The sequence below is a fragment of the Vicugna pacos genome, chromosome 2, assembly GCF_048564905.1.
Source record: "Vicugna pacos chromosome 2, VicPac4, whole genome shotgun sequence".
NCBI lineage: Eukaryota > Metazoa > Chordata > Mammalia > Artiodactyla > Camelidae > Vicugna > Vicugna pacos.
The window spans coordinates 91777506-91805028 of NC_132988.1; the positions used below are offsets into that span (position 1 = coordinate 91777506).

Genomic DNA, 27523 nt, shown 5'->3' on the forward strand with positions numbered 1-27523 from the left:
CATGCGTTGGGAGTGGATTTCTTTTTACAGCCAAGTAATACTGCATTCTATGAATATACCACATGGTATCTATCCATCAGTTGATGGACTTTTGGGTTACTTCCAACATTGAGCTATTATAAATAATGCTGTAATGAGCATTTGTACACAAATTTTGGTTTGGACATATGTTTTCATGTCTCTTGGATATGTACCTAGAAGTATAATTGCAGGGTCATATGGTAACTTAATGTTTAACCTTTTCAGGAACTGCCAAATTGTTGATCACAGTGGCTGTACCATTTTACTTTCCACCAGCAGTGCATGGAGGTTCCAATTTCTCCACATCCGTGCCGGATTTACTGAATTCTTTTCTTATTATAGCCATCCTAGTGGGCAAGAGGCTGTATCTTTTGGTGATTTTGATTTGCATGTCTCTGAAGATGAATGATGTTGAGCATGTTTTCATGTGTTTATCAGCTATTTGCATATCTTCTCTGGAAAAATATCTGTTCAGATATCTTTGCCCATTTTAATTGAACTGCTTATGTTTTTATTATTGAGTTATAAGAATTCTATATTACATACTCTAGATACAAGTCCCTTCTCAGATATATAATTTGCCAATATCACATTTTCTCTCATTCTTTAGGTTAGGAGATGGTATCACTTATTGGACAAAAGCTTTTAATTTTGAAGTAGCCCAATTTAGTTTTTCTTTTGTCGTTTACACTTTTGATATTATGTGCAAGAAACGATTACCTCATCCAGGTCACAAGGATTTAGTCCTGTGTTTTATCCTAAGACTTATTTTATAGTTTCAGCTCTTATTTTTAGATCTATGATCAATTTTGAGCTAACATGGCTTTAGCACACATTTATTGATTAATTATAAACATGTTAGTAATTTTTAAAATGTTAATTTTAGAATAATCTTCCTTTTTCCCATTCTTCCAAAACTTACTGCATTCCAGCCATGTGCAAGCACCATTAGGCATGGAAATATGAGCAGGTCATCATGTCAAAGAATTGATAATCTAATAGAAAGTTTAGAAATACAGCTCATGAGTAGTTCCTTATGTGAAACAAGTTACTTACTCTAGACAAAGCCAAAACGCTTTTCAAACCAGAAACAAGAGAGAGATCACTTGAAATCAGGGCTGTCATCTCCACTCCAAGATGTGTGGTTATCCTTGCCGTGGACACTAAGAAGAGGAAGGAAGCACTGAATTCGGGCTGGGGGCCAGGGGGATACCTCAGGGGATGAAAAGGTGCTAATTGTATGGGTTCAGGATTTAGAGGGGTGGACATGGACAGGGAAGTGAACACCCTACGTGGCTGGGATGAAACGCAGCAAAGGTATGGAGGTGGGGAAGCACAAACTGGATCATGGGAAGGATGGTAATTCTCTGGGCCAGTGCAAAGGGATGGTTCAGATAAGCCAAACGAAACAGTGCCCACAGACAGTGAGGGACACCAGGTTCTAGGCAAAGGAGACTGAATCATGTCCTGTCTTGCAGGAAGAGACATTGGGCATGATGAATGGGAATGTTAGCCTCGAGGCATAGTCTACAGTGGTGTAAGGAAAGGCAGACACTGGAGCTGATCATTCAGCCATAAAGGCTTAACTTTCTATTGGTCTTTTCATTCACTCTTTCTTCTTCCCCTTAATAAAAAGAGGGAAGTCGATTTCTGCATAGTTCACTTTAGAAAGGAATCATTTAAAACTGGGTCCTTGGTGGGCTATTTAAGAAAAGGTCCTCTCCTGTGGGTAACCAAAGGAAACACTGAGAATGGCATGTTGAGGCCGGAATTTTGCACACTCCATTGTGGGAGGCCAGCCCACCCAGCCTGACAGCCCAGGAGAGACAATCAAAAAATGGATTATTAAGGAAATACAATTAGAGAGTTACTAAATCCTCTCAAATGCAAGCAAAGCCTAATCCAGCATGCAACCCCACAGGCAGCCAACGGCAGAGGCCGGTCTCTCGTCTACCACACAAGCAGCCCGCACTTAAATTCCTTGTTATACATATATTTATAAGTCAGTTAATCATGCCAATGAATCTGTAATAAATTTATTCAGGAGGAAAGAGATTAAGCCTATGATTTACCTAAGTAGCAGTTTGATAGGCATTAAGGCACAGCTTGATAAGGTGAAGGAAATCACATTTTGAGGGAAGGGGTTTCTGAATGATAATTGTGCTGAAATAAGTTTTGAACACATTTTTGGAAGCATGAAAACTAACTATAGTCGCCCTACTTGGTCTAAACTCCAGATGCACTGTTAAGTCCCCCTCCCACAGCCGACTCTTGTCTTTGATGCTAAAGCACAGTTTGAATGGGAACAGCTGAATCCCCCCACACACTATGCTGAAAGTCCCTCATTTAAATAGGAACCAAGGGCTGTTTATTTGGTGAGGATTCAAAAAAAAGGCAACACTGGGAGTCCATTTTGCTCATCGTGAATCCTGCAAATTCGCCTTCTGTGTCCTTCATCTGTTTTCATCTTTCCTAACAGAAGGCTGTCAGGGATACTCAGTTCTTGCCTAAGTCCCCACCTAAGCCAGGCCAATCTTCAAACAAAAAGCAGCTTTTCACTGGAGATCTTTACAAAAAAGAGCGAATTGAAATGTCCTCACTTGAACTTAAAAGCTTAACGAGTCTTGGTGCCAAAGAGCTGGAGACAGGCCAAGTCAGTGAGGCCAATTGTGATTTGGCAGCAAGACAAGGGAGAACCCTACATAGAAGGCCTATCAAATTCTTACCAGCCTGCTAAGGCCCAAATCAGTAAGGGTAAAAACACCCAAGTTTGCTGAGATTTGAGTGAGCATCTGAGTTAGAGAAAGAGCTCCAGATGAAGAGTTTGAAGACACACTGTGCTCTTGGGTCTCCATCATATCATCTGCAAAGGTGGATGGGAAGATCTGGTCCAGGTGGTTCACTCACTATAGTTACTGAAAGGATAAAATAAGGGAAGGGTTTGTGAATACTGAACAAAATAATGGTGATTAGAAGACACCAGTCTGGAATCACCAACCACTGGGGTGCCCGTGTATGCATGCATCCATCCATACATGCATACATCCAGTCAGCCGCAGACAGTGCAGGTTTCATTTTTTTGTTCCAGCACCTCAGCTGGTTAACACCCCCTTTCACTCTCAAAAGCATGTTGTTTGATATATGATTACTCCACTAATAAGCCTTTGGGTCAAACCAATCTCATGTCCTTTTCAATAGTTGAGGAAAATACTGCATGTGCAATTTATATTAGATAAGATCTGTAACAATAGCCTATGGAAATGATGCAAAACCATGAGCCAGAGATAAGGCAATTAGGTAGGACCGTGATCAGTTGACTGGCCGTTCCCAGAGACGGCCGTCAACTGACAAAGGTCTCTGGTGCCTCCTTCTCCCGGCAAGGCAGGTCTTTTTGGAGGCCTTGCTCAAGCTGACCTCTGCTGTGGCCAGCAACACCTGTGCGCTCCAGCGCCTTAAACGCCTTCGTAGTGCTCTTGGTTTCCATGGCACCGTGCTCCCTGGGTCCCCTCTTGTCTCTCTGATGGCCTCTCTGTGAGCTTCTCTGTCTCTTGTCCCTGAGCAGGCTGCAGACTTCCTCAACCCGAGACCTCGTTCTGCTCTTTCTTCATGTGATCTTTCCCTGAGAGAGACTGTCATACAACAGCTTAACCCTGATGTCCAGCAATGGCTGGCAACCCCAATCCGAATGTGTTAAATCCATTATCTCACCCCTAAGTTCTGCTCTTGTCCCCCACAGCCTGTAGGACACCTGCCTGGGTGGCCGGTCTGTACTCTAAACTCAGTGATTCAAACTGAAGTCATGACCTCTCCCACCAAATACAGGACCCCTTTCAGCTCACACCAAGGGCCCACCCTGCTTGTCATTAACAACTGAAACACTGAAGTAATTTTTTTAGTCTTTCATTTATCTATACTCTATACCCTCCCAAGTCTTGTTGGTATCTTTTAAATTCTTTCTTTCAGCTAGAATGTGTTTTCTCCTTACTTCTATCTCTCTTCCCTCTTACCTGCCTAATTTTTGCTCTTCATTCAGGTCTCCGCCTAAATGTCACTTCCTCAAGGGAACCTGAGGTTCATATCCCACATAGGGGCAGGACTTAGACTCCGGATCTGATCAGGGCACCCCGTTACACGATTTTATGGTGTCGTTTAATAGTCTTCACAGTAACTTGCCACCACTGTAAGCAGGTTCTTAACAAGTTTAGGTGGATGAAGAAAGAGAAGGCCTCCCCTGTCCTGCCCCTATACCAAGCAGGTTTCCTGTACGTATGCCAAACACAGTGTCCTCATTCTTGTCCCCAAACCTTTCCTCTGCTCTTGTCCCTAATAGGACATCCGTCTCTTTCCCTCAGCCTATTCTCATCTGAAATCCAAACCACTTGGTGTAACATTTCTCCAATAACTGTCTCCCAAACTATAGCAATCTCTCCTTGTTTAACTTCTTATTCAATCTTGGGGATTAAATTTTGGTCACTATGCATTTACTCATACACTGGTTTACACTGTAACAACTGCTTTGTGTGTGTGTTCAAGCCCCAAGCACATTATGAAACTCTTGAGGATTAGGAATCAAGCCTTACATTCCCTTTCTACACCCCTGGGTGCCTGGTCTGGGGCTGTGCAGAACACAGTCAGTATTCAACAGGTCCTCCACTGGACAAAATGTCTCCATGGAAAGCTACACCCATCAACTCCCAACATGTCCTGGAAGATGAGGACACATCCAGGGCACGCCACATCTCATGCTGAAATCAGGACAAGAATCCAAGACAAACTCTCCTTCTCAGAATAAGCAGCTCATTCATCAGCGATGACATAAACAAATGTTTGCCAACAGATTTCTTATCTTGAGAAAATTATTTCAGCAACATAAGAACTAAGACAAAAATCCACTAAGACATTCTTTATTGGTCACTTATTTGCAGACCAACATACTCGGACTTTGCATTCCATCAAAATGTGTCTGCAGAACAAAACCCAGAAGTTAACCTCTACGACACCTAAGAAGACAGAGCCGTAGTGGAGAATCTTACATGTCAAGAAAGCAGATACTTTCATCCTTTGAACTCCCAGTCTTCAGAGATGGGGCCACTCTTTATGTAAAATTGTGTGTGTGTGTGTGTGTGTGTGTGTGTTTGAAGGAGAGGGGAGTGAAGGGGAGAAGAGGAAAGGGGGGAGAGACAGAGGCTAATAGTGATGCTGACAGCAAAGACTGGGAGAAAGTCAAGGTCACTGTGATTAGATCGCTTAGGTAGAACTCTTACCACTGGTCTCAATTTATCCAATGGCTGTTCGTCACAGATGTATTATGTGCCAGAACAGGGTCCAGTGGGGAAATCCAAAGATAAATAAAAGAGTTCTACAGGAGGCTTTCGATCTGGTACAGGAAGCAGACGTGGGACAAAGAGGCAGGGCCCTGCGACAAGCACTAGCGCGGAGGTGGTCCAGGTACTTAGGGACCAGAGAGGAACCCACTAACTCTGCCTGGAGGGTTCTGGAACAGCTTCGCAGGGAAAGAAACCACAACAGACTGGACGGAGCAGGAGGAAGTGACATCACCACAGAGGTCAAGGCCACTGTTTTCAAAACAATCGCTCTAGGCCTCAAGCTCTGCCAGCCAGAGTTCATTATCCACAGATGATCAAGTTTGTAAGGGACCCAAACGTTCTTGCCCAGTTTTTGATCACAGGCGAGGCAAGAGAGGCTAGGAAGTAAACCCCCGATTGGTTCACCCTGTGGCTTGTTGGCAGCCCCAGTGAGAGAGCTGACGGGTGCACAGTGACACAGAGTTGCACCGACTATGTCATATTTATAATTGACTTTGGGCCTATTTCCAACAATAATAATGAAAACAGCGAGCGCTCCAGAGTGCCGACCAAGCACCAGCCACTCATTTTCTTACTGAAATCTCTCAGTAAGTACCTCATAGGTAGTAATTTCCCCATGTCAGAGGCGACATGAGAAAAGCTAACATTTAAGTGCCTCCTATATTCCAAGCACTAAACAGTTTTATACACACTAATAATTCCTTTACTCCTCTGAACCAGCCAGTAAGTTGGGTACAATTATACCTGCTTTTAGAGATGAGGAAATGGGTTCAGGGAGGTGAAGCAACTTGCCTAATGACACACAGGAGGTGAATCTAGGATCTGGACCGTCCACTAGGCTGAGCATAGGAAGTCCCATTATCTGTTTTTGGTCCACTAATGCAACAGTGTCATGGGGTTCAACCTGGGAGTTCACAGATCCATTCACTTTCTGCTGTGTTCTCCATAAAAGGATTTGAACTGGCTTGTGTTAAATATATATATCCTTGGACAGTAACCAAAAGGAAAGAAAAGGGTGGGGCAAGGATGTGAAACCAAACCACAGGGAAGAAAGGCGAGCACACACCCCACAACTAGATGCAGCTGTCACAATTATCTCTGCGTCTCACTAGCTCGCTCTTTCCTTTTACGCCTCTTTTTTCCTGAACCATCTGCATATGGCGGCAGGGTATATGGATAATCATTAGATTCTTCTTGCAGCTTTTCTGTAAGTTTAAAATGTTTCAAAATAAAAAGTTAGGGGGGTGGGTAGTGGGGCTTCTAAAGAAACTCCTGAGGAAATCTTTTTTGATTTACCCAAATAGCACTGTGCATGGCCCCAATTCAAACCACTTAACTTTATGAGGGTGAACAATTTACATCCAAAATTGATTCCACAGTCCTCATGGGCTGGCAAATTTTCTCCATAAAGGACCAGGTAGCAAACATTTTAGGCTCTGTGAGCCCCATATAAACTCTTTTTTGTTGTTGTTGTTTTGCTTTGTTTACAACTCTTTTAAAATGTAAAAACAAGTCTTAGCAAGCAGGAAGGCCTGCACAAAAACAGGCCAACGGCTAGAATTTGCCAACTTCTGATACAGATGGAGTTCCATAGAGTGCTACTCATATGATAAAATCAGTCAGGAAAACAAGTCAGAAACGTTCCTTTCTGGAATTGTCTCACTACAGACTGCCTGACCTGGGGGCAGGGAAGCAGACGGCAGTCACCAGCGACTCCATCCTGGGAGCGACTGCCTTAGGGAACGGAAGACTCTCTGCAGCCCTTCTTTTAAACTCTGAAGTCCCCAAGGACAGGATGCAGCAGTCATTTACCATTTCTAACAGCATGACACCTGTCACCCGTTTGCAGCTTTGTCACACTTCGACCCTAGACCTTTCATTTAATGCTCAGCAGAGTGCTCCCATCATTTGAGCATTTAACCTCCAAAACGTCAACTGCACACACGGCAAAAACAACAGGGGAAGAGGGAGATGCTTAAATAAAAACACATCTACTAGAATTCTATTTGACACATGCACTCAATTTTATTCTTGCCATTACTGTAAGTTATACATTTATGCATTAGTATTACTGTATATGCGTTCGCCAAGGCACGTGTACTGCATTTCGCCGGCGAAGTGAAAGAGCTCCCAGGGTGATTCTGAGGCCATTCAATTCCCATCTTACATGCTACCTGTGGGTGCCAGTCTTCTCTCTCTCTCATCTCTGTAGTCTGTAGTAGAGGTCCACCAATCTCATTTGTCTCCATCAAGTTTTGACGGCTCTTACCTAAGAAAATTAAAACCCCTACATCCTCCACTGACCACAGCCTCCTGTCCCCTTAGCTCTCTCATGTCCTCACTCCCACTGGACTTGCCTTCCTGTCTTAAGAGGGACCACCAGGCCCCTGATGCTTACATTTTTCAAAGACCACCAACCCCACGCAGTCTTCCTCTGTCCCGCTGAGACCCTGTGGTTACCCTCTGTACTGCCATTCTCCCCACACTCCAGGTTTTTTAGCACCAATTCCATCCCACCACCACCTCCCAGCCTCTTGCTTTCCTCTCCCATTAAAATTCCAGCTCTAAACACAGGGCAGTGATGAAGAGCAAAAGCAAAAGAATCAGACTGCTGAATTTAAATCTTTCTTATCTGGTATAACCGTAGCCTGGTTACTTCATCCTCTGTGCCTCAGTTGCTTCCTCGGTAAAATGGGTATCATAGGAGACCTTACAGGCCACAGGTAAGTTCAGGACCAGGCTGGTAAGAGGAAAGCCAGACCCTGGGCCCAGAAGATGCCCGTCTCTTTGAGGAGAGCTATGAGGGCTTTTTTTTCAGACTCATAAAGGACTTGGGAAATTTTTAGCGAACATAACAAAGAGCATGGTGTCTCTCCATAGCTGCAACCAACACTTAGACCCAATCCAACTCAGAAGAGCTGAACTGCCAGTTTTCACAATTTGAAATTACGGAGAGTTCTTTTATTTTTAAATGTTGCTACATGGGTGGTGGTTGCGAGTTAGAACTTCTTAATCCCCAGCATCCACAAAACTCTGGTTCTAGAGGCTGGCACAGCCCTAGGCATTCTTAGCTAGTCTCCAAAGACAGGTGTTTGAAACCCGTATGGATATATCATCTGAGAACCCTCACTTTCCTGAGACTTTCCAAATGGAGTTTCTGGCCTTTTGGGCCCTGCCATCAACCAACCCCATGCCTGGAACAGAGCAAGTTCCCTCCTCGCCAGTCTGCTCTCCGGATACCAGGACACTTGCTAACTCCAGTCTGCGGCAGCCCGACACGCTTTAGCTCAGGTCAGACCTAGCCGTGCCCCTGCCCCCGACCAGTAAGAAGAGGGGGGTCTTCTGCCTCTGTTGTTCCCAAGGTCAGTGCAGTCGGCTGCTGGGCCATGTTTTGCCCCTGGTTGCTCTGTGCGCCCTCCCTGCACTTAGAACTTGGTTTGCATCTTGCTTCTCTGGCTGCTGACCCAGTTTTCTCTCCAAGGCTATAGCTGGGGTGCGCGCCCCTGGCTTTCCTCGCCCAGGCCATAGACACAGTTCATTCCACCTTTGCAGACTCTGTGCCAGGGCTGCCAGATGGAGTCCCATGGGGAAGCCAGGACTCGACCCTCGTCCTCAGACTCCTTCAAATACACCAGTGGGTCTCATCCTCCGTGGTTAGAGGAGTTACACAGTAACTCACTTGTCCTGCGTTTTGTCCTCCTACCCAGACAGTAACATTTGTCCACATCTTCTGTTTTTGGCCATTTCCCTCAGCTTCACCCTCAGGCTGTCAGCAGTTCAAACCCTTTATTTATTTAAAGAGGCTCCTGGCTGTAATCTGTGTCTCCACATTGTCTAACCATACTATTTCCTAACCACGGCCTGGACCTCAACCTCACATCTCCACCTCTAAACAACCCTAACATTCATTAATGTGTTTGCAAAAGGTCAATGGGTAATGCCACTCCACACATGAGAGGCTCCATCCACCAACTCAACATCATCTAGGTAAGAAACAAGGTCTATGTGTGCAGATGTCTCTGGACCCAGATCCTTGCCTTCAGACAAGGTCACTCAATCCAAAGTCTATTACTCATTGCCAGGTTTTTCACGTGGTGGAGAGGTGGACGCTTACAATAATCTTTGTAGCAAATGTTAGGTAAACAAAAATTGGTACCAAAGACTCACATTGACAGATTTAAGAGAGCATGATGCACATAAATTAGATCAGATTCTGGCTGGTCTGTTAATATCGGGAGAGGGCTAAGCCCAGAATCACTGGAGAAGCAGGTGCTAGAGTACCTGGGAAGTGTTTGGAGCCTGTCCAAGCTTGTCTCTGTGAGATGCTAAACTAATTATGGGTTCCCTAAGAGATGAGCTCTGATTTAGATTTAATAGAGGGAAAGGAGGTGGTGAGGGAAGTAAAGTATGAGAAGAAGGCAGAGACTCCATAGGAAGGAAGGGATGGTAACAGCAGTCCGGGATGTAAATTTCTCTTTGAAGAGAGAAGGACAGCGGAGAGCAGGGAAAACAAATGCTAACGTGAACTGTGCGGAAAGCTGCTGCTTAATAATCAACATTGGTTAAGCAAATGTTGCAATTTTTAAAAGCACCTGATCAACATCATCCTGTTGAAATTCACAAAAAGCTTATAAAATAGGCAAGAGTTATAAATTTTTAATCATCATTTTAAAGAGAAACAAATGAGAATCGAGGAGGTTACATGACTTAAGGGGTGAAGAAAAGACTGAGTCTCTAATTCTCAGGCTCCGAAACCCCTGCTCCTTCAGCTTCATGAGTGGGTCTCAAATAGTACTCTGCAAGTTGCCAAAATAAGACTGCATTCTATGTGATTCCATTTACATAAAATTCAAGAAAAGGCAAAACAGAGTCTACGGTGACAGAAATCAGAACAGTGCTTTTCCACAGGGGGCTCGTTGAGACTGACTGGGAAAGGACATGAGGGAAGTTTCTGTTCTCTGTCTTGATCAAGGGGTAGGTTACACGCATGTACACAGTTTCTAAAACCCATCGGATTGTATATTTAGGGGCTGTGCATTTCTTGCATATATATTTCAACTCAAGAAAAAAAAATCAGTACCCAAATTACAGAACCTATTAAATGAATTCAAAATTCAAAACCTTGAGTGGAAGGTTGTGTCCATCCGTCTACAAGTATTGAGGCTCTAGCTTATCTTGTGTCTCGAACCGCTTCACAGAAAGCTGTTGAATGCATCCCCACAGCAGCATTCTCTGACAAAGCCCAGGTTCAAAATGTAAACACTAAAAACTGCAGTTATTTTGTCAACAGCACAGATTAAATATATTCAAAAGGCCTCAGTGAGGAACACTACCTGGCATGTTTCACGATGTTGTAAGTAAACAGAAGTCCTGCTTTCAATGGGCACAAGCTGCTTTTGTTTGGAAGAAATAAGGGGGATAAAGCTGCTACTTTTACCACAGTTTGGTCCACATCCTTCCAATTACTTGGGCCTAAATTCCTACATTGTAAACGTTTGGTTGGTGTTGAGTAGCAGCTGCCAGACACTCCTTTACCCAGCTTGAAATTGCCACAGTCCCCACCACTCCCTACTGATACCAAGACTACTTACATTTACTGCTTAACCCAGTGATTTTTTTTAAATTTCATATTCTAACTGTGAATAAATTCAAACCAAATACTGGAAGTTTTATAGACAAACAACACCATTCATGATTTGTCTTAAATAAAACCAACTGAATATAGGCTATACTTACTCGCAGAGAAGGATTCCATTTTCTAACCCTGTCCGAAAATCTTTATCACCAAAACTTCTGCCAGTCACTTGCTGGAAAAGAAAAAAAGAAAAACAAGGCATAAATTTTTATTTTCTAATCAGGAAGCTCAATGATCTTTCTTTCTTTCTTCCTTTTTTTTAAAAAAATATTTAAGAGCCTTGAAATAAAACTGGTGACATTCCAAGGATGGAGAAAATCTGTTAGGTCTGAATTTCCTTTCCATGTGTAGCTTTGCTGAGATCAGCTAATCTTAAATTTAGACCATTTCTTTGAAGCTTTTTTTCCTATCTAATACCTTATAAAATATCTGTTCTTCCTGATAAGGATGTTACTTTTGGGGTTTGGCCATGGTAAGTCAAGGCTATGGCCTCTTTCATCCTGAGGATACAACCCACGCTTTCAAAAAAGCCTGCAGAGGGGGACAGTACGGTAGAGTACGTGCTTAGCATGCACGAGGTCTTGGGTTCAATCCCCAGTACCACCACTAAAACAAGAATAATAAATAAACAAATAAATAAACCCCATTATCTTCCCCCCAAATAAACATTGTTGATTTAAGGTGATACAAGTTATTCCCTAACCATCTGAAATATCTCTTTTAAAAAAAAAGCCTTCAGAAGAAGACTCAGACCTCTAACCTCAAAAGACTAACTTCAAGACAGAAAGAATAAAGCCAATATTCATAATAACATGGTGTGAAAAAGGAAAATAAAAGCTGGGAAAGAATGAAGTGCGCTGTGTCTGACAACACAGGGCTGATGGCCTTTCTTGATGCCTCTGGTTCTTAGGAGCCCTTTGGTCTGGGCACCAGGGCATTCATTTGTTCATTCAGTAAACATTTATTGAACATCAACAATATACTAGGTAGGCATGCGTGCTATGAATCCTAAGTCAGTCTCTAAAATAGCAAAACTTTAAAATACTAATAAGCCAAGGAAGGAGATTAAATGGAATCATAAAAAATACTCTAACAAAAAAAAAAAAAAAAGAAAAAAAAGTAAGGGTACACAGAACAGATGGAATAAACAGAAATCAAATAGCAATACTGTCAACTTAAACCCAACCATATCAATCAGAGCATTAAATATAAATGGTGTGAACATCCTCAATTAAAACACAGTGATCATCAGATTAGATTAAAAAGCAACACTCCAACTATGTAATACCTACCAGAAGTGCACTTTAAACATAAAGATATGAATAGATTAAAAATAGAAGAACAAAACAAGATGTGCCATGCTAACACTAATCAAAAGAAAGCTGAAGTAGTTATGTTAATATCAGACTAAGAAACATCTAGAACCAAGAATAATACCTGTACAGAGAAAGTCACTTTACAATCACTTTACAAGTCACTTCACAAAGGGTTTAGGTCATCAGGAGGACATAACAATCCTAAACATTTTTACACCTAATTTTTAAAAAAAGATTCCAGACACATAGCCAAAACAGATAGATCTGCAAGAAGAAATAGACAAATTCACAACTGGAGTAAGAGATTTAATACCCTTCTTCAATAACTAATAGAACAAGCAGACAGAAAATCAGTTAGGATAAAGAAGACCTGTGTAACACTATCAACCAAATTGACTTAACTGACAGAATGAAGTTCACTGTGAACATTTATTGAAATAGACCAATTTCTGGGTTAGAAAACAAGTTCCACAAACTTAAAGAATTCAGTTCATAAAAAGCATGTTATCTGACTACAAAGGGATTAAATTAGAAATAATTAACAACAGAAATGTCTCTGAAAAAAATTCCCCAACATTTTAAACTAAGTAATACAATTCTAAACAACCTATTGATCAAAGGAGAAATCAAAAGAATAGAGTGTAATTTGTAGTGAAAGAATATGGCAATATAAAATGTATAGAAAGATGCTAAAGCAGTATGTGGGGGAAATGTATAGCACAAAACACCTATATCAGAAAAAAAAAAGATCTCAAATCAATGAATTCTGCTCCCACCTTAAGAAAATTAAGCCCAAAGGAAAAAAAAAAAGGAAAAAATATATCAGAATTGAAATCAATCAAAAGAAAACAAAAAAGCAATAGAAAAAAAATCAATTAAATCAAAAGCTGTTTCTTGGAGATCAACAAAATTGATAACCTTTGGTTTTTAGCCAAAAAAGAAAGACACACATCAGGAAAGACAGGATATGATTACAATTCTATAGACATTAAAAGAATAATGAGGGAATGCTATAAATAAGTCTGTGCCAATAAATTCACCAACTTAGATGAACTGAATAAATTCCTTGACACATACAGCCAAAGTTCACTCAATGATGAAATAGATAACCGTCCCAAAAGAGAACACCAGGCCCAGAAGGCTTAACTGGTAAATGATAGCAAATAAGAAAGAAAGAATGCAATTCTGCACACTCTTCCAGACAATTGAAGAGAAGGAGTACTTCCCAATTCATTCTATTAGGGCAGCATTACCCTGATTCCAAAACCAAAGACATTATGATACAAATACACACACACATACACACATACATAGAGAGAGAGTGGGAGGAAATACGCCAACATCTTATCTCTTCATGGTGGAAATCAGATGTGATTTGTATTTTCTTCTTTAAAAATTTCCCTATTTTCCTAAAACTTTCTCCAATTAATACATATTATTTTAATCATCAAAAAAACCAAAGAAGGCTTTTTGGGTTTTTTAAAAGAGCAGTCTAAGGGAACTAAGAGTTCCCAACTCTTCCTTGTAAATCGAAGTTCAAGTTCTATTATAAAACAACCTGATGACCACTCCCACTAGAAAGGCAATTCACAAGCCAATATAACACATGGCCTCAAAAATATTTCTTTGTTAATATTCTCTCATTTTTATTTGAGGGAAGGAGAGAAAATAGATAAAAGGTAGTTCCTTACAGTTTGCAAATATTTAGCTTTTCCCCCAAAATAAAAAATTAAGAAAGGAATCAAAGAATAAAGCAAGCCTTTAAAAAGCTAGAACTTTCACCACAGACTTTAAACACTATAGCATTTTCTCTCCTGAATCTATTAGTCCTGATTTATATTCTCAAAACATTACTAATATTCTCTGTAAAACTAAACTCTATTCACCAAGAAGTGATTAGAAAGTTTTGAAAATATTTTTTTCAGGTCTTTACATTTTTGTTAAAAGTATTGCATTCTAGTGTAAATGGTGCTAATATTGAGAACCCAGGATAGTTTAGTTACATCTTTTACAGAATCTCTGGCTAAGTTAAGCCAGGCCTCTGTCCATTTCCTGAGCGATAATGAGCAGGGCCTAGCGAGAGAAACACGAATGAGACCCGGCCGCTGCATGAAGAAAGCTCACAGACGGGTGAGGAAAGCAGATACCTAAACTCCTACTGTAAACAGACGGTAAGGTAACTATTAAGATTATATGAAAATATTGGTGATCCATGGACCAACTAAAATCCCCATGTACTATTCAAAAATCATCTTGCATGTGAGGCACAACCACTAAAAAATTTTGAGTCAATTTAATAGTCCAAGGTCACCCTGCTAATTAGGCTGTAGCCTGATAAAATTCAATTTTGTAGGCTCCTAATCCTGGAGGTGGGAGGATGTGCCATGCATTTGAAGGCAGGTGCTCGTTTCCACCTCTGTTCCTCCTGCTCTGCCTTCTTCCAGCCTCTCCAGCACAGCCTTCACACTGCTCTCTACTGGTCCAAATGCTATCCATTCTTCCAAGCCCAGGTTATTCAGTGTAGAGGTACCTGGATGTTTGTTAGGAGGGTCAACAGCTAAATAGACTCCAGAAACTCAACAAGGACTATGCCACTTAAAAGTGCGGTCCTTCGACCAGCAGCAGCAGCACAGCATCTTCACCTGGAATTAATGTAAGACATACAGGCTCTCAGTCCTCCCACCCTCTCCAAGACCTACTGAATCAGACAGCTGTTTAAAAAAGATCCCCATGTGATTCACACGCGAAGTAAATTTTGCAAAGCGCTGACCTTGCATACTAAAGTGAGCTAGCAGTTCAGAATCAGAAAGGGAGGACCTTCCACTGGAATCAGGATTCTTGATGACCTGTCTCAGCGACCCCTCTCAGCACCACATCTTTATGATACATTCACAGGGTCATATATTGTATATTTTAACTATAAAGACTGCTAACTACTATTCCCTTTGTAACAGCATAAGCCATGAATACATAAAAACAAAAACAAAAAACCAAGAAACAAAATAGCTGTCAAGAATCACCCACCATTCCCAACAGTCCATGAGCAGGAGAAATGAAAACAGGCTGTGAGACTCTGCACTAACCTTCCCACCTGGACCCTTACTGATGGAGGACTCTCGGTAACCTTCCAGATAAGACACTGGCCAAACCATCAGCTCATGATCACTCTCCAAGAGCACAGAACAGGATGGGAAGATCAGTAGAGCTCTTAAAGAGGATCTGCAGTGGAGATCAGGGACATGGGGTGAGTGGGGAGAGAGTCCCGGTTCAGGAGCATTCAGGGGCTAACAGGGGGAGAGCAGCATGAAATGTCGAGAGCACCTAACCATGCCTCCAAATCCGGCTCTCCACACCTTGCTGACGCTCACCCATGTGATCAATCAGTCCTACAACTCTACCCTTGCAGTTGTTCAGCTGAGTCATGCCTGACCCCAATCTTGCATACCCAATCATACCTACCAACAAATCTTGTTGCTTCACCCTTCAGAATTTAGCAGAATCCAGACACTTCTCACTGCCTCCACTCAAACACGTTAGTTCAATTTCAAGCCATTACCATCCTAACACCTAGATGGGAGTCTCTCTTAACTGGCTTACTGCCTCCACCCTTGTGTCCCTTCCATCTACCCTCAACGCAGCAACCAGGGTAATCCTGTCAAGTTAGATCAAGTCACTACTCCACTCAACTCCCCTCTCCCAAATACTTCCCCATTCCATTTATAGTAAAAGCAAAAGTTTCTACAGTTTTCTAAAGATATTCAAAGTGAAACAAACAAACAAACAAACAAAAAAACTAGCTGCTAGGAGTGCATGGACAACACTATTGGATACCATCATGATTTTAAGGGTGGACATAATGAACTTGTATACATCTCCCCCATTCATGGGGGTCCTCAGAAGTATTTGTGCTGGCAATTACATCACCAACTATGCCCTATATGTCTTTGAGGAAAGCCCAATATCCGATTTGTTTCCACTACTTTATGGTTTAGGATTAATTCACTCTCATTCCTCCGTCTGTTGGAGGGGCATGCTATGTCAGATTAAAATAGTCAGTGAATGGATAATTTACCAAAGCCTTAACGCTTTTAAGGAAAACAAAAGCTTTCTTCTACCTTAGCAATCAAAACAAAAGCAGAAGCAAGAGGACCTCATGACGTATCATCACACTATTTTATGCCAGTAACTATTGAGTGATAAGCTCATCTGTATTTGATTTCCTTCCTATAGTCTCTGAGTTTGTCTATGTCAATGGCACAGCTCTAAACCATTCAAAAAACTGAAATATGGAGGACTTTTAGAAAACCAGTCTAATAAAGAAAACCCACACAATTTTATGGTAACATTTTTATGATGTGTTTATAATGTGACACATTGTTTATCATAATGCAACACTTTGCTAATTACTTTGTCGCCATTGTTACTAAGTAATCGCCAAGAACAAAGACTACCAAGAATATGTCTCTCAGCCTGATCATTACCAATGTATACAAATTGTGCTTCAGAAATATTTTCATTAATCTTTAGTTTTTTTTTTTTTTTAAAGCAATCTGGTGGACAAAGTCAGTCCACTAATAAACTGCAGGTCTGAAGACAATTTTCAATAAATGTTGGAAACCCTACTACTATGATCTTAAGGAGAGATTCTATTGGCTGACAAAATAATGGTCCCTGCATTGAAGCAGTTGAAAGAAACACATAATTTACTATACTTCGATTTAACTTTTGAAAGACAAGGGCATTTTCTCTAAATTGTCCAAAAACAGGTATGCTTTTCAGAAGGTTTGATTTCCATCTACCAACAGTAAATGAAAATCACAGTCTTTAATTCACTGGAGAAGATTATTTGCAGCTCATTATCTTCACTTCTCTTCTGATCACACCTAACTTATTAAACAAAAAGAACATTTTTGCAAATTTTTATACCTAAATTGTAAAATGAAGCAGAACAGAATCGCTCTTATTTTTCACACTTACTGAAAAATAAACCCACTGCTATCTCCATCTCCGTAATAGTGTTGCTAGAAAAATCAAATCAAAATTCTATGGAAACTCCTCATAAACCATCTTAAATCATACTCATCTAAGCCAGAATTAGCAATCAACCAATCAATCAACTACCAAGTGCCTACTTCAGGCCAGGCAGTGCAAGAGGTAGATGTGAGTGAGACCAAAATAACAAGATCTGGACCCTACCCAGTAAGAACCCACAATCCAGGGGGGAAGATAAAACATGACAAAACAGTAGTTGGTGTTGGAGGGAAAAAATGGACAAGAGCATGGAGCACATCATCAACACAAATTGTACAACTAAAGAAATAGTTGAATGATAATAGTTTATATTTAAATAGCAATTTCCTTATGCTCTCTCTGTCCTAAGCATTTGCCACATACTAATTTACTCAATCCTCATAACAGCCCTATGAAGTGGGTCTGATTATTATTGTTCCTGTTTTAAAGTCAAGGAAACCTAGGCACAGGGAGGTTAAGACACTTAGAAAGGAGTCCTCAAAGGAAGGTGAGGAAGCAGGGCACCAGGTGGACGTGAAGACCTGCACTAAGGTTTATTTGAGCAAAGAGGAGAAGTCCTAAGGGCTGAGAACAGGGAGAGGCAGGGAGGAGGTAAGTGCCACAGTAGGCATAGCCCATCTGGTAAAGGACCTGTATGTCAGAACTGTGGGTCATAGCTGAACCTGAAACAACAGAGACATCGCAGAAGATGGGGCAAGGAAAAGGTTCTTTGGTAATTATTCTCCCCATTTCCCACGAACTCCCCATTCCTGAAGGGATGGTCCCAGAATGACTTCCTCATGGACTCAGTTATCCCCATTTTACAGCCAATGACCTTGCTTTTGGAATCACAGTGAGACTGAGACCATTCAGCCAGACTTTCCTTTAGCACCATCACCCCTGGCCCCACACACATCCCTTAAGATTCCAGCTCTACACATATCTTTTCATCTTTTCCTGCTAGCTCAAAAGAAAGAAATGCATTTTCTCTTTCCTAGCAAGGCTCTGAATCCCATCCCTTCCTATCCCCAGGTGCTACCTTCATCTCAACCTTACCCCTCAGTCCACAGCATCCTTCATCTCTCTGCTGATAGCATAACGATTTCCCTCTTTTCCTGAAAACCCTAATTCAATCCAGCCCCTTCAGCCACCGTCCTGTTTTTCTCCTTCCTTCGAGTCTGAATATGCAAGCCTGTACCTGTTACTCTTCTCATCATAGCTCAGCCACCTGTCCTCTCTGAATTCACTGAAGATCCTCAAAGGGTTAAGAGTCGACTTAAAATCTGACTCTGAGCCCCACCAGCACAAGCTAGATCATATGCAGATTAAGGAACTTCCACCAAGACTCAGCTTCCCCACCCACAAAGTGATAACTGCACCTCCTCCAAATGCATGAAGAACCAATGGACTGCATAAGAGTAAATGAAAGTCAAACCCTTCCTACAGTGCCTGACCCACAGTGAAAGCTCAATAAGTGTCACTGTCAATATTGACAACAATACTGGAATTGCCATGGATCTCATTCTTGATTTCTCTTTCTCCAGTACTCTTTTTGCAGATCTCTCCTTCCTGATCTTAAAATGATGCCATGCTTTACTGGTTCTCCTCTTCAATCCTAATACTGCCACACTGTCTGATCCAACAGACAGTTTCTCATCTGTCTGCAGCATGACAGTCAACTACTCCTTCCTTTTCAGACCACTTGCCTCTCCAAGGCCCCCCCACTGCCAGACACTCCTGGTTTTCCTTCTGTCTCATTCAGTAAATACTCCTTTCTCTGTTGCCTTAGGTAATTCTACTGCATTCATTTCCTAAGTGTAAAATATGATTCTTTTTCTCCTTTTCTTCACTTTTCCTTTGTTCTCCCTCTAGCCACACACTCCTCTTCCCTGAGAAGTCCCAGGTCTTTAAATATCTCACATTCATTCATTCACATGTATGGGTCTTTAAATATCTCACATTCATTCACAAAACTCATTCATGTTTATGAGTTTAAAGATCTTGCCTTTATCTTGCATTTGACACCTCATACGTTTTTCTATGCGGCATTGTCTATGTTTCTATGTCATTCATTTTCTATGTTGACCCTTCTTTCCTGAAGTCCAGAATCAAATATCCAATTTCTTACTCAACATCTCCACTTGGGTGCCTAATAAATATTTCACACTTAACAAGATCAAAACAAAATTCGTTATGTCTGTCCTCTGATCCAAGCTGTTCCACTTCTGGTCTTCTCCATATCAATGAATGGTACCACCATCTCCCATCGCCAGTGACATACAGACACATTCAAACCATCAAGAAGAACAATGTTCCTCTCTCCAAAATGTACTGTATTGGGGGGGGGGGTAATTAGGTTTATTTATGTATTTTTTTATTTAATGGAGGTACTGGGTATTGAACCCAGGACCTCATGCATGCTAGGCATGCTGTATACCACTGAGCTATATTCTCCCCCTACCAAGATGTATTTTAGATCCATCCTTTTCCCCCTGTCTCTACACTACCACACTAGTCCAAGCCTCTATCGCCTCTCAGCAAAAAAACTGCACCAGCCACCTTTGTGGTCCCTCTGCTTCCTCTCTGGTCCCTCCACAAGCCTCTCCCACACAGCATCCAGAGATCTTTTTATAGATCCATCCTGCGTCCCTTCTCACTACATCAGAATGAGTCCAAGTTACATATACCACCTCTTCATTTCACAGATAAGAAAAAATAATGTCCTGAAAATTAAGTGACTTGCTCGAGGTCACAAGCTAGCTATCAGCAAGGATGAATCTAGAACCAGGCCTCCCTTCACCCGGGCCAGAACGTCACTGCCCCGCCCCACTGCCTCCTGAAGGCGCGAATTCTTATGGCAGTTATATTGCTACCCTCTCTTTAACAACACTAGCTTCTTATATCTATTCAGTTTGGGTTGGCAAAGAAACAGCACAGAAGTCCAAGCCTAAGTTTATTTAATCAATGTTACCAGACCACATCCTCTCCAGTACTAGCTCTGAGTGGTTAATGTTGAGGATAATAAAATGCAATCTGCAGAATCCATTTATATTTTCATCATGTCATCAGAAAACCAGAAGGCGCTGTTTATAGCCCCAGATTGACAGACTCCACTAAAAAAAAAAATCTAATTAAAAATACAAGAAATGCTTAAAAGAACCCTGGGAGCGTTAAATCCTCTGATTAAGCCACTGTATGCTCTAGACGCAGAAGACAGGGCAGCCCGGGAACATGCGAGTGGGCTCAGCAGCAAGTGGGTTTGCACATCCTCAGGCTGTTCTCACCTTACAGAGGGACAGAACAGACCCGGTAAAGACTGGCAACACTCAGAGTGAGCTTTAACATAACATAAAGTACTAGCGATTGACTTGAGGGCAAAGACAAAGAAGAAGCCAGAGAGAAAATGGGCTTGCAGAGTGCCTCTCGGCTGAGTCCGTTGTCTCCACTTCAGGGAGCAGAGACAGCTTCCACCAGTGTTATTTTGACCTGGGTATCATGTTGCTCCTTAAATAAATACTTCAATTCACTGTTGATTTTGACAAATCAGTGTAGGGAATTGTCATCCAGTTCCCAGCACAGTGAAACATAAAACCTCTGGATCCAAATTTCAGGTCTGACACTTAGGAGCTACGTGCCACTGGACAAATGGCTTGATTTCTCTGAGCCTGCCCCATAATCTTTAAAAGGTGACTGTAGGAGCCTGTCTTACAAGGTTATGAAAGGTTAGAAATTAATGAGTGGAAACCATCTAACAGGACATTTCCTGCTGATTGGAAGTGCTATCACTATTTTGTCCCCAAGCTTCATATCTAAGGAGAGGAAAAAACCCACATTGGAGTGTCTAAATCAGGTGGTTGCAATTTTTGTTCAGAAATATCGCTCAAGAGACAGTGAGGACGGCTGAGGCAGATCTGCTGCTTCACAGATGGATCTGCATTGCAAGAGCTGGGTTCAAAATCACACGATGCAACGGACTCCGATACACACTGTCTGGATTAAATGAGACCATGAGGAAACAACTGGGCAAATCCAGAAAATGACACATTTTATAAGAAAATTGATCTCCAAGAAGCTAGTGTCATAACAAAAAGGGGAGAATTCCTACCCTGAATAGGAGACTTAAGAGACATGACAACCAACTGCATTGTATGTGCCTTAATGAAACCCTAATTTAAAAGAAGATTTATAGATGATATTTTGGGCACAATGGGAAATCTGAATATATACTGGTTATTTGATAATACTGGGGCATTATTTCACTTTATGCAGAGTAGCAATGGCATTGTGGAAATGCAGAAGAATGTTCTTATACCTTGGAGATGTACAGTAAAGTACTTAGGGGAAAAGGGGTCTGATGTCTGTAATTTATTTTGAAAAGGCTAGAAAACAATAGGGGTGTGAATATGTCTATGTATGTATGTAATAAAATATAAAAAATGTTAACAACTGTTACATTTCAAAATATTCATAATAAAATGTTGTCTGGAGCTAGATAGGGCTGAAATTCATTCAGCAGTCCAGGGAAGTACTCAGGTTAAAAACCTGTCCAGTGCCCCTTCATTTGTTTCTAAGAGCACTTTCTCCTATTTTCATTGATGACAGTCACTTACCAGTTCACCATTAGTCATCTCATTTATATTTAACCCACTCTCTCACCTGCTCACAACACAGAAATGGCTCTTGCCGGCCATCAAATCAACATGACATTAGTCCTGAGGATGGGAAGGAAGTTGGGGGCAAAGTTTGGCTTTCTGATTTGGGGCAAGGTATGGGAACTAGAGGCTGCGCCAAGTACACACAGTCCTGTGACAGTTGTAGAGCTGTCTGAAGGACTGATCAATTTCACCATTTGATATTCTAATAACTGAATAAACTTCAGCTAAGGTTTCAAAGTAACCACAAAACTGTTGTATTTCGTCAGTACTTGGTATTTTAAAACACATCAAAGTCAAGTTAGAAAACTATTAAAATTCACCCAAACAAGTTATTAGATTACCAAATGAAAACAGAACATGGTGAAATGTTCATTACACAGATAGGATGATCACACTTTAAACAGCCTGTCCTTTTAAAAGTTGGTATGACTTGGGCAACACAACTATGGAGAAAAGCAAGGAAGAGATCACATAAAACAAGAAGAGTGACGTTTAAGAGAGAAGGAATTATCAGCGGGAGAGAACCCAGGATGGGCCTCCAGGGTGACAAAATTCTACTTCTTGATTTGATCTACTTCTTGAGTTAGTGATTCCAAGACTGCTCACCTTAAATAATTAACTAAGCTAGGAATTTATGTGGTTTTCCATAATTGTGCTACTAAGACCATCAAGTAATTGGTCCAGTTTCATACAGTAGGTGGCAGAGCCAAAACTCCAAGCTGGGCAATCTGGTTCCCAACCCACATTCCTAACCAGAAGGCTATGCTGCCTAAACATGCCGGTGTCCCTGCTGATTTTCCCATATCATCAGTTGAGATGTAAATAAAGGTCTGACTTCCCACCGCCTATGCCACCTTCTGTCTTCAATGTGCCTCTTTCTCAAAATGTGTAATAAGAAAATAAATCCCCAAATCCAGAGAAATGTCATAACGTCTGCCCATATATTGTCAATTCAGTCAACACCATGGGGATGAAATAGTAACAATCTCTGTGATGTTGCTGGATTTTAATCTCTGTATCTAAAAAATCATTACACATATCCCAAGAATTCAATGAAAATAATGCTATGTACAGCTTGATCCCCTATAGGACAAAGAATAAATCTCCCCGATGGGGAGTGCAGGGGACTGGAAGGAAGGAAGACAAGATGCCTCATTTGAGACCATTAGGCATTTCTACAGCAGAGTATTTCCCTACTTATCTCCCTCTGGTTCTTTAGACTTACAAATAATGGATTATGGCAGGAAATCTGTTCTTTTGGCTGCTTTGTGATGGAGACACCAGGGGGTGATCCCAGCCCACTAAACTGCCATTCATCACTGGACCATGGACACCGTGATGTGGCAGCTGCCGCCAGTGAGGAAGCAGCGCCATTCTGGTTTCCAAGGCAGTGAACATTGCTCCAGCACTGTATTTAGCTCTCTTTACAACGTTTCCTCCACAAGTGCCATCCGCCTCAGCAAGAAAGGAGTCCTGTCTTCAGCGTGTCACCAAAAACATAAGAAAACAGTGTAATGCTGCACTACCCCAGGTAAATTAAAGAAAAAACAAGGCTATTTGTTATAAATCTAGTAGGTGCGATCCATGTTTAACCAAAAACAAACAAAACCAACTGCCACCTACCATCTTGAGAAACCTCATTAACTAGAGGTAACCTCATTAAGAGACTAGAGAGAGAAGGAAAGGGAAAGAGGAATAAAAAGGTAACTGCGTTGTTGTTGGAACATGTGATGTGCTCTAAGAGGACTTTAGTCATATTTTTAAAACTCCTTATAATCAAGCCGTTCTGCAAGATGGCTAGAGTCAAGGGTATTCTGTCAAATGCCTAACAACTGGTTCTCAAGAGGTGGGGAGGGTAGAAGAGCCCTGACGTGTAGCATTTACCAATCTCGGTGATAGAACTACTCCCTCCGCCAGGGCTGATTTCAAGCTCAGCTGATGTCCCTGGGCAGAGTGAGGAGGAAACGCGCGGCCTTCCCTCCTGAGCCGTAGGCGCTGGCTCCAGGTCACCGCTGCGAACTTCTAATCTGCATTACACATACAGTAGGAGGCTAACGGTTAACTTAAATGTGGTGTTTTAAATATATTACAATATCCATGATTGGAGAATTATCAAATAATAATTGAAAACAAAGAGTAACAACTATATAAATGTTTCTAAACTTGCATACATTCTTGTTCATAGTCAATCGAATACTTAGTCAATATATTTTTATAATATGTAACTTTATAATATATAATAAATAAATGATTTATAGTCTATATATATATATATATATATATATATATATATATATAATTAATCAATAATCAATAGAAAGATACAACTGAAGTGGGAGGCCGGGGGCAGGGCACAACCACTGAAGGAGTGACACAGCAACTGAGGACAGGACAAACTGGTGAGAACTGAGATGGCGGAAGATTCAACTCCCAGTAGACCTTGAGCCTTGTGGCACACACACAGGCAGCAGGACAGTTCCAAGGATGACTGTAGAAGGTCAAAAAGTAAGCAGGGAAGTTTCCTGGAAATCCTTGACCCTTTCCCAAGTAGCTGGAATAATCAGCATATGAAATTATCCAGCCCATAAAACCTAACAGCCCCACACATCGTGGCTGCTCTCTCTCCTGCCTTCTGAGATGGCCTGCACCGTCTATGGGGTCTGCATCTGCTTTTACTTTAAACTGAACACTCCACAACTCTCGGCTTCTCCCCATTCTGAGATGGCCCCCATTCTGCTTCTGGAGTGTGTATCTCCTAAGCTGTTTTCCCTTCTGAGTGAGACAGACCACTCTCTTTCCACAGAGTGTGTCTCTCTCTGAATAAACTTGCTTTCGCTTCACCGTGACTTGCTCTTGAATTCTTTCCTGTGTGAGGCAAGAACCTACACTCCCACAACACAACTACTATGATGATATAAATCTATTGTTCTTTCAGATAATTGTTTCTGTTCTAATTGGCTATAAGTAGGCAATTAGAAAGCAAAAGCAAAAGGTCTCCACCAAATTCCTGAAAATTGGTGCAGTAATAATCCAAAGAATAGGCCTTTTCCAAGCATTTAACATCAGATATAAAAAGCTTACTTTTGTTCTAAATATTCCCTAGCTATGGTTCTTGAAAGTCTGTATACTCTCTAGTCCTGAATTTGAAAACTTATTTCCTCCTCCCCTATGGGAGAGCCAACAATTACAGTGAAGCTAGTAATTGTCCCCAATCCATTCTAGTGCACAGTAATACAATTTTTAACTAGATAAATTTGCAGGCAATTAACCAGATTGTGATAACCTTTTAGAGGACAAATGGAAAAAACACTCCACTTTCAACATAAGGACACAAACCATCCAAAGGGGAGTCTTGACTGCACTGCTCGGGAGGTAATAACTAGAACTTGCAAAGCGGACCAGTTGCTATTTGCCACTGATTGACACAGAAAGCTGTTGTTTGCGAGAAGAAGAAAGGGAAGACTAATGCTGTTTGCAACAATCAACAGCTCTGTTCTTTCTTTTTTTTAATTGCTGGAGCACCTGCTGCCTCAGTCTCTTCAGCCTCATCTGTTATGCAGCATGTTGATGGGGACGGGACGGGGATTCGCAGTGGCACACAATGACCAACCTGAGAAAGACAAGGGACAGACCGACGTCTCCCAGAAGAGGCAGTGATAGCCCGCACGCTTCCTCTTCCCACGCCCAGCATTTAAAAAAAAAAAAAAATCCACTCACACCAAAATGTATTGAATTGTCATTTTATGGCAGTGGGAGGAGCTAACATGCAAAGACCATACTTGTTTTTCACATCATATATTTAGGGAGACGAAATTATTATTTCATGGGGATTGGCCTTCATATTTACTCTTTGGCCTACCTAAGAGAGAAAATACTTAACAGAATCATTTCTCAAAATATGTCCCACCTAATCCTAGTTTCGCAGGATGTTAAGAGATGTGATGTGGAAAAAAGGCTCTACGGTCAAGTAAGTTTGGGGAACGCTAAGTTTGAAAAAAAATTTTTTTTGTCAACTTTGAGCTTCTCAGAGCCAATAATATGCTGATATGCACAGAGATCCTCCCATGGGGGATAAAATAGTGTTTCCTAATCTGTTCTACCAAGACCGCTTTTCAAAAAAAGCCTCTGGTGAGTAGGACCAGTGTTCCATAGAATGTGTGTTAGGAAACAGACTTTCCAGCCAGCTGGTAACTCACAGCCTGGGGGCACCAAACAGACCCTCACACAAGTTGTTTGTTCTTTACTGTACTGGACTTCCTAGTACTTTAAAAAATTTGAATAAGCTACCAAAATTTGAATAAACTAATAATTAAGCAACAACAACAATGGTTTTTTACTGCTTCTCTTGAAAAAAAAAGAGTGGAGATGAATGGAGTACTCTCTGTCCACAAAACTGCCTTTTCTGTGCACAATATTTTAAACCATAAAGGAATTAAAAAAAAAAAAGGCCGTATAATGTATCCAGTTTATAGGGAAGTTAAGGAAAGAAAAATTACAAGTGCACTTGTGTGCAGGTGTTCAGAGAAGTCAAACAAGGACTAGTGAGAGAGGGATATTAAAGAGGGAAGTCTTCCCCCAAAAGTGGGGGTGAGCTTAGATTGGTAGAAAGAAAGGAGGGGTGTATGCCGAGCTAAAGGAAACGCCAAGAACAAAAGCACTGGCTGGAATCAATATATCAGAAAAATAGATCACAGGCTGCTTCAAAATATAGATACAAAACACACGTTTGATTTAAATTTGCAATTTAATTGAGGAGCACAGTGGTCAGGAATTTTAACAACGAAATAGCTTTGAACCATAGATAGGGTCAATCAAGCCATTTGGCCATTAAATCCAAACTCTAAGAGGATAAACACGAGATATTTTTTAGTTCTATGACTAAGTAATTTCCAAAACCATTCCCATCAAATGCCAGGTGCAAAAGCAATTACACCAAACCATTTGCCAGCTCCACAGACCTGGGATAGCAGGGCCTCTGAGAACCACTGAACCAGTTCGAAAATAATTCTGGAGCCTCAGAGATCCTATTACTAAGAAGCAGAAATAGATTTCCAAGTGCTCACTTCGAAATATTAAGCATTGTTCTCCCCAGATCTTTCCACCATCCTAGAACATTTATTAAAAACCATTTCAAAGTGAGTCAGCTTCTAAAATAAAGCTTCACCTTGCCTGAAGTCACGGTGCATAGTGGTTTAACTTCACCACCGTGTGATTAGCACAATCTAAAAAACAAACAGAAAATATACAAAAATATTTTCTTATTAAGAAGTTAGAGCCAACAAATGATAGGAGCTCAAAATGTGTTTCTTAATCTGAGTTAAGATCTAACTGTTGCTGTTCTACAATGTCAGTTATTTTTTACATCATGACTCTTCCAAGATTTTTACTAACAACCCAAAACCCCAACCCCTAAACTTGTCTAGTCTTCAATCTTTATTTTCAAAACAATGTCTTGTTTTGGAAAGACTAGCATCCTCAGACACAGAAAGGACCACTCTCCAACATCTTGGGAGCTACCAGACTCTTCCCTAACCTTGGCACCTTTTTCTCTGCCTCAAA

The 27523-nt window shown here is 41.2% G+C and overlaps 1 protein-coding gene across 3 annotated transcripts in view; it reads right to left on the reverse strand.

Annotated features, from left to right (window-relative positions):
- Positions 1-27523, reverse strand: part of LIMCH1 (LIM and calponin homology domains 1) — a 306743-nt gene that overhangs the window by 171069 nt on the left and 108151 nt on the right. For all 3 annotated transcript variants that reach the window (XM_015244034.3, XM_006209773.3, XM_072944686.1), the window contains exon 2: positions 11085-11155. In XM_015244034.3, coding sequence (XP_015099520.1) covers positions 11085-11155 — 71 coding nt within the window. The remainder of the gene's footprint in view (positions 1-11084; positions 11156-27523) is intronic.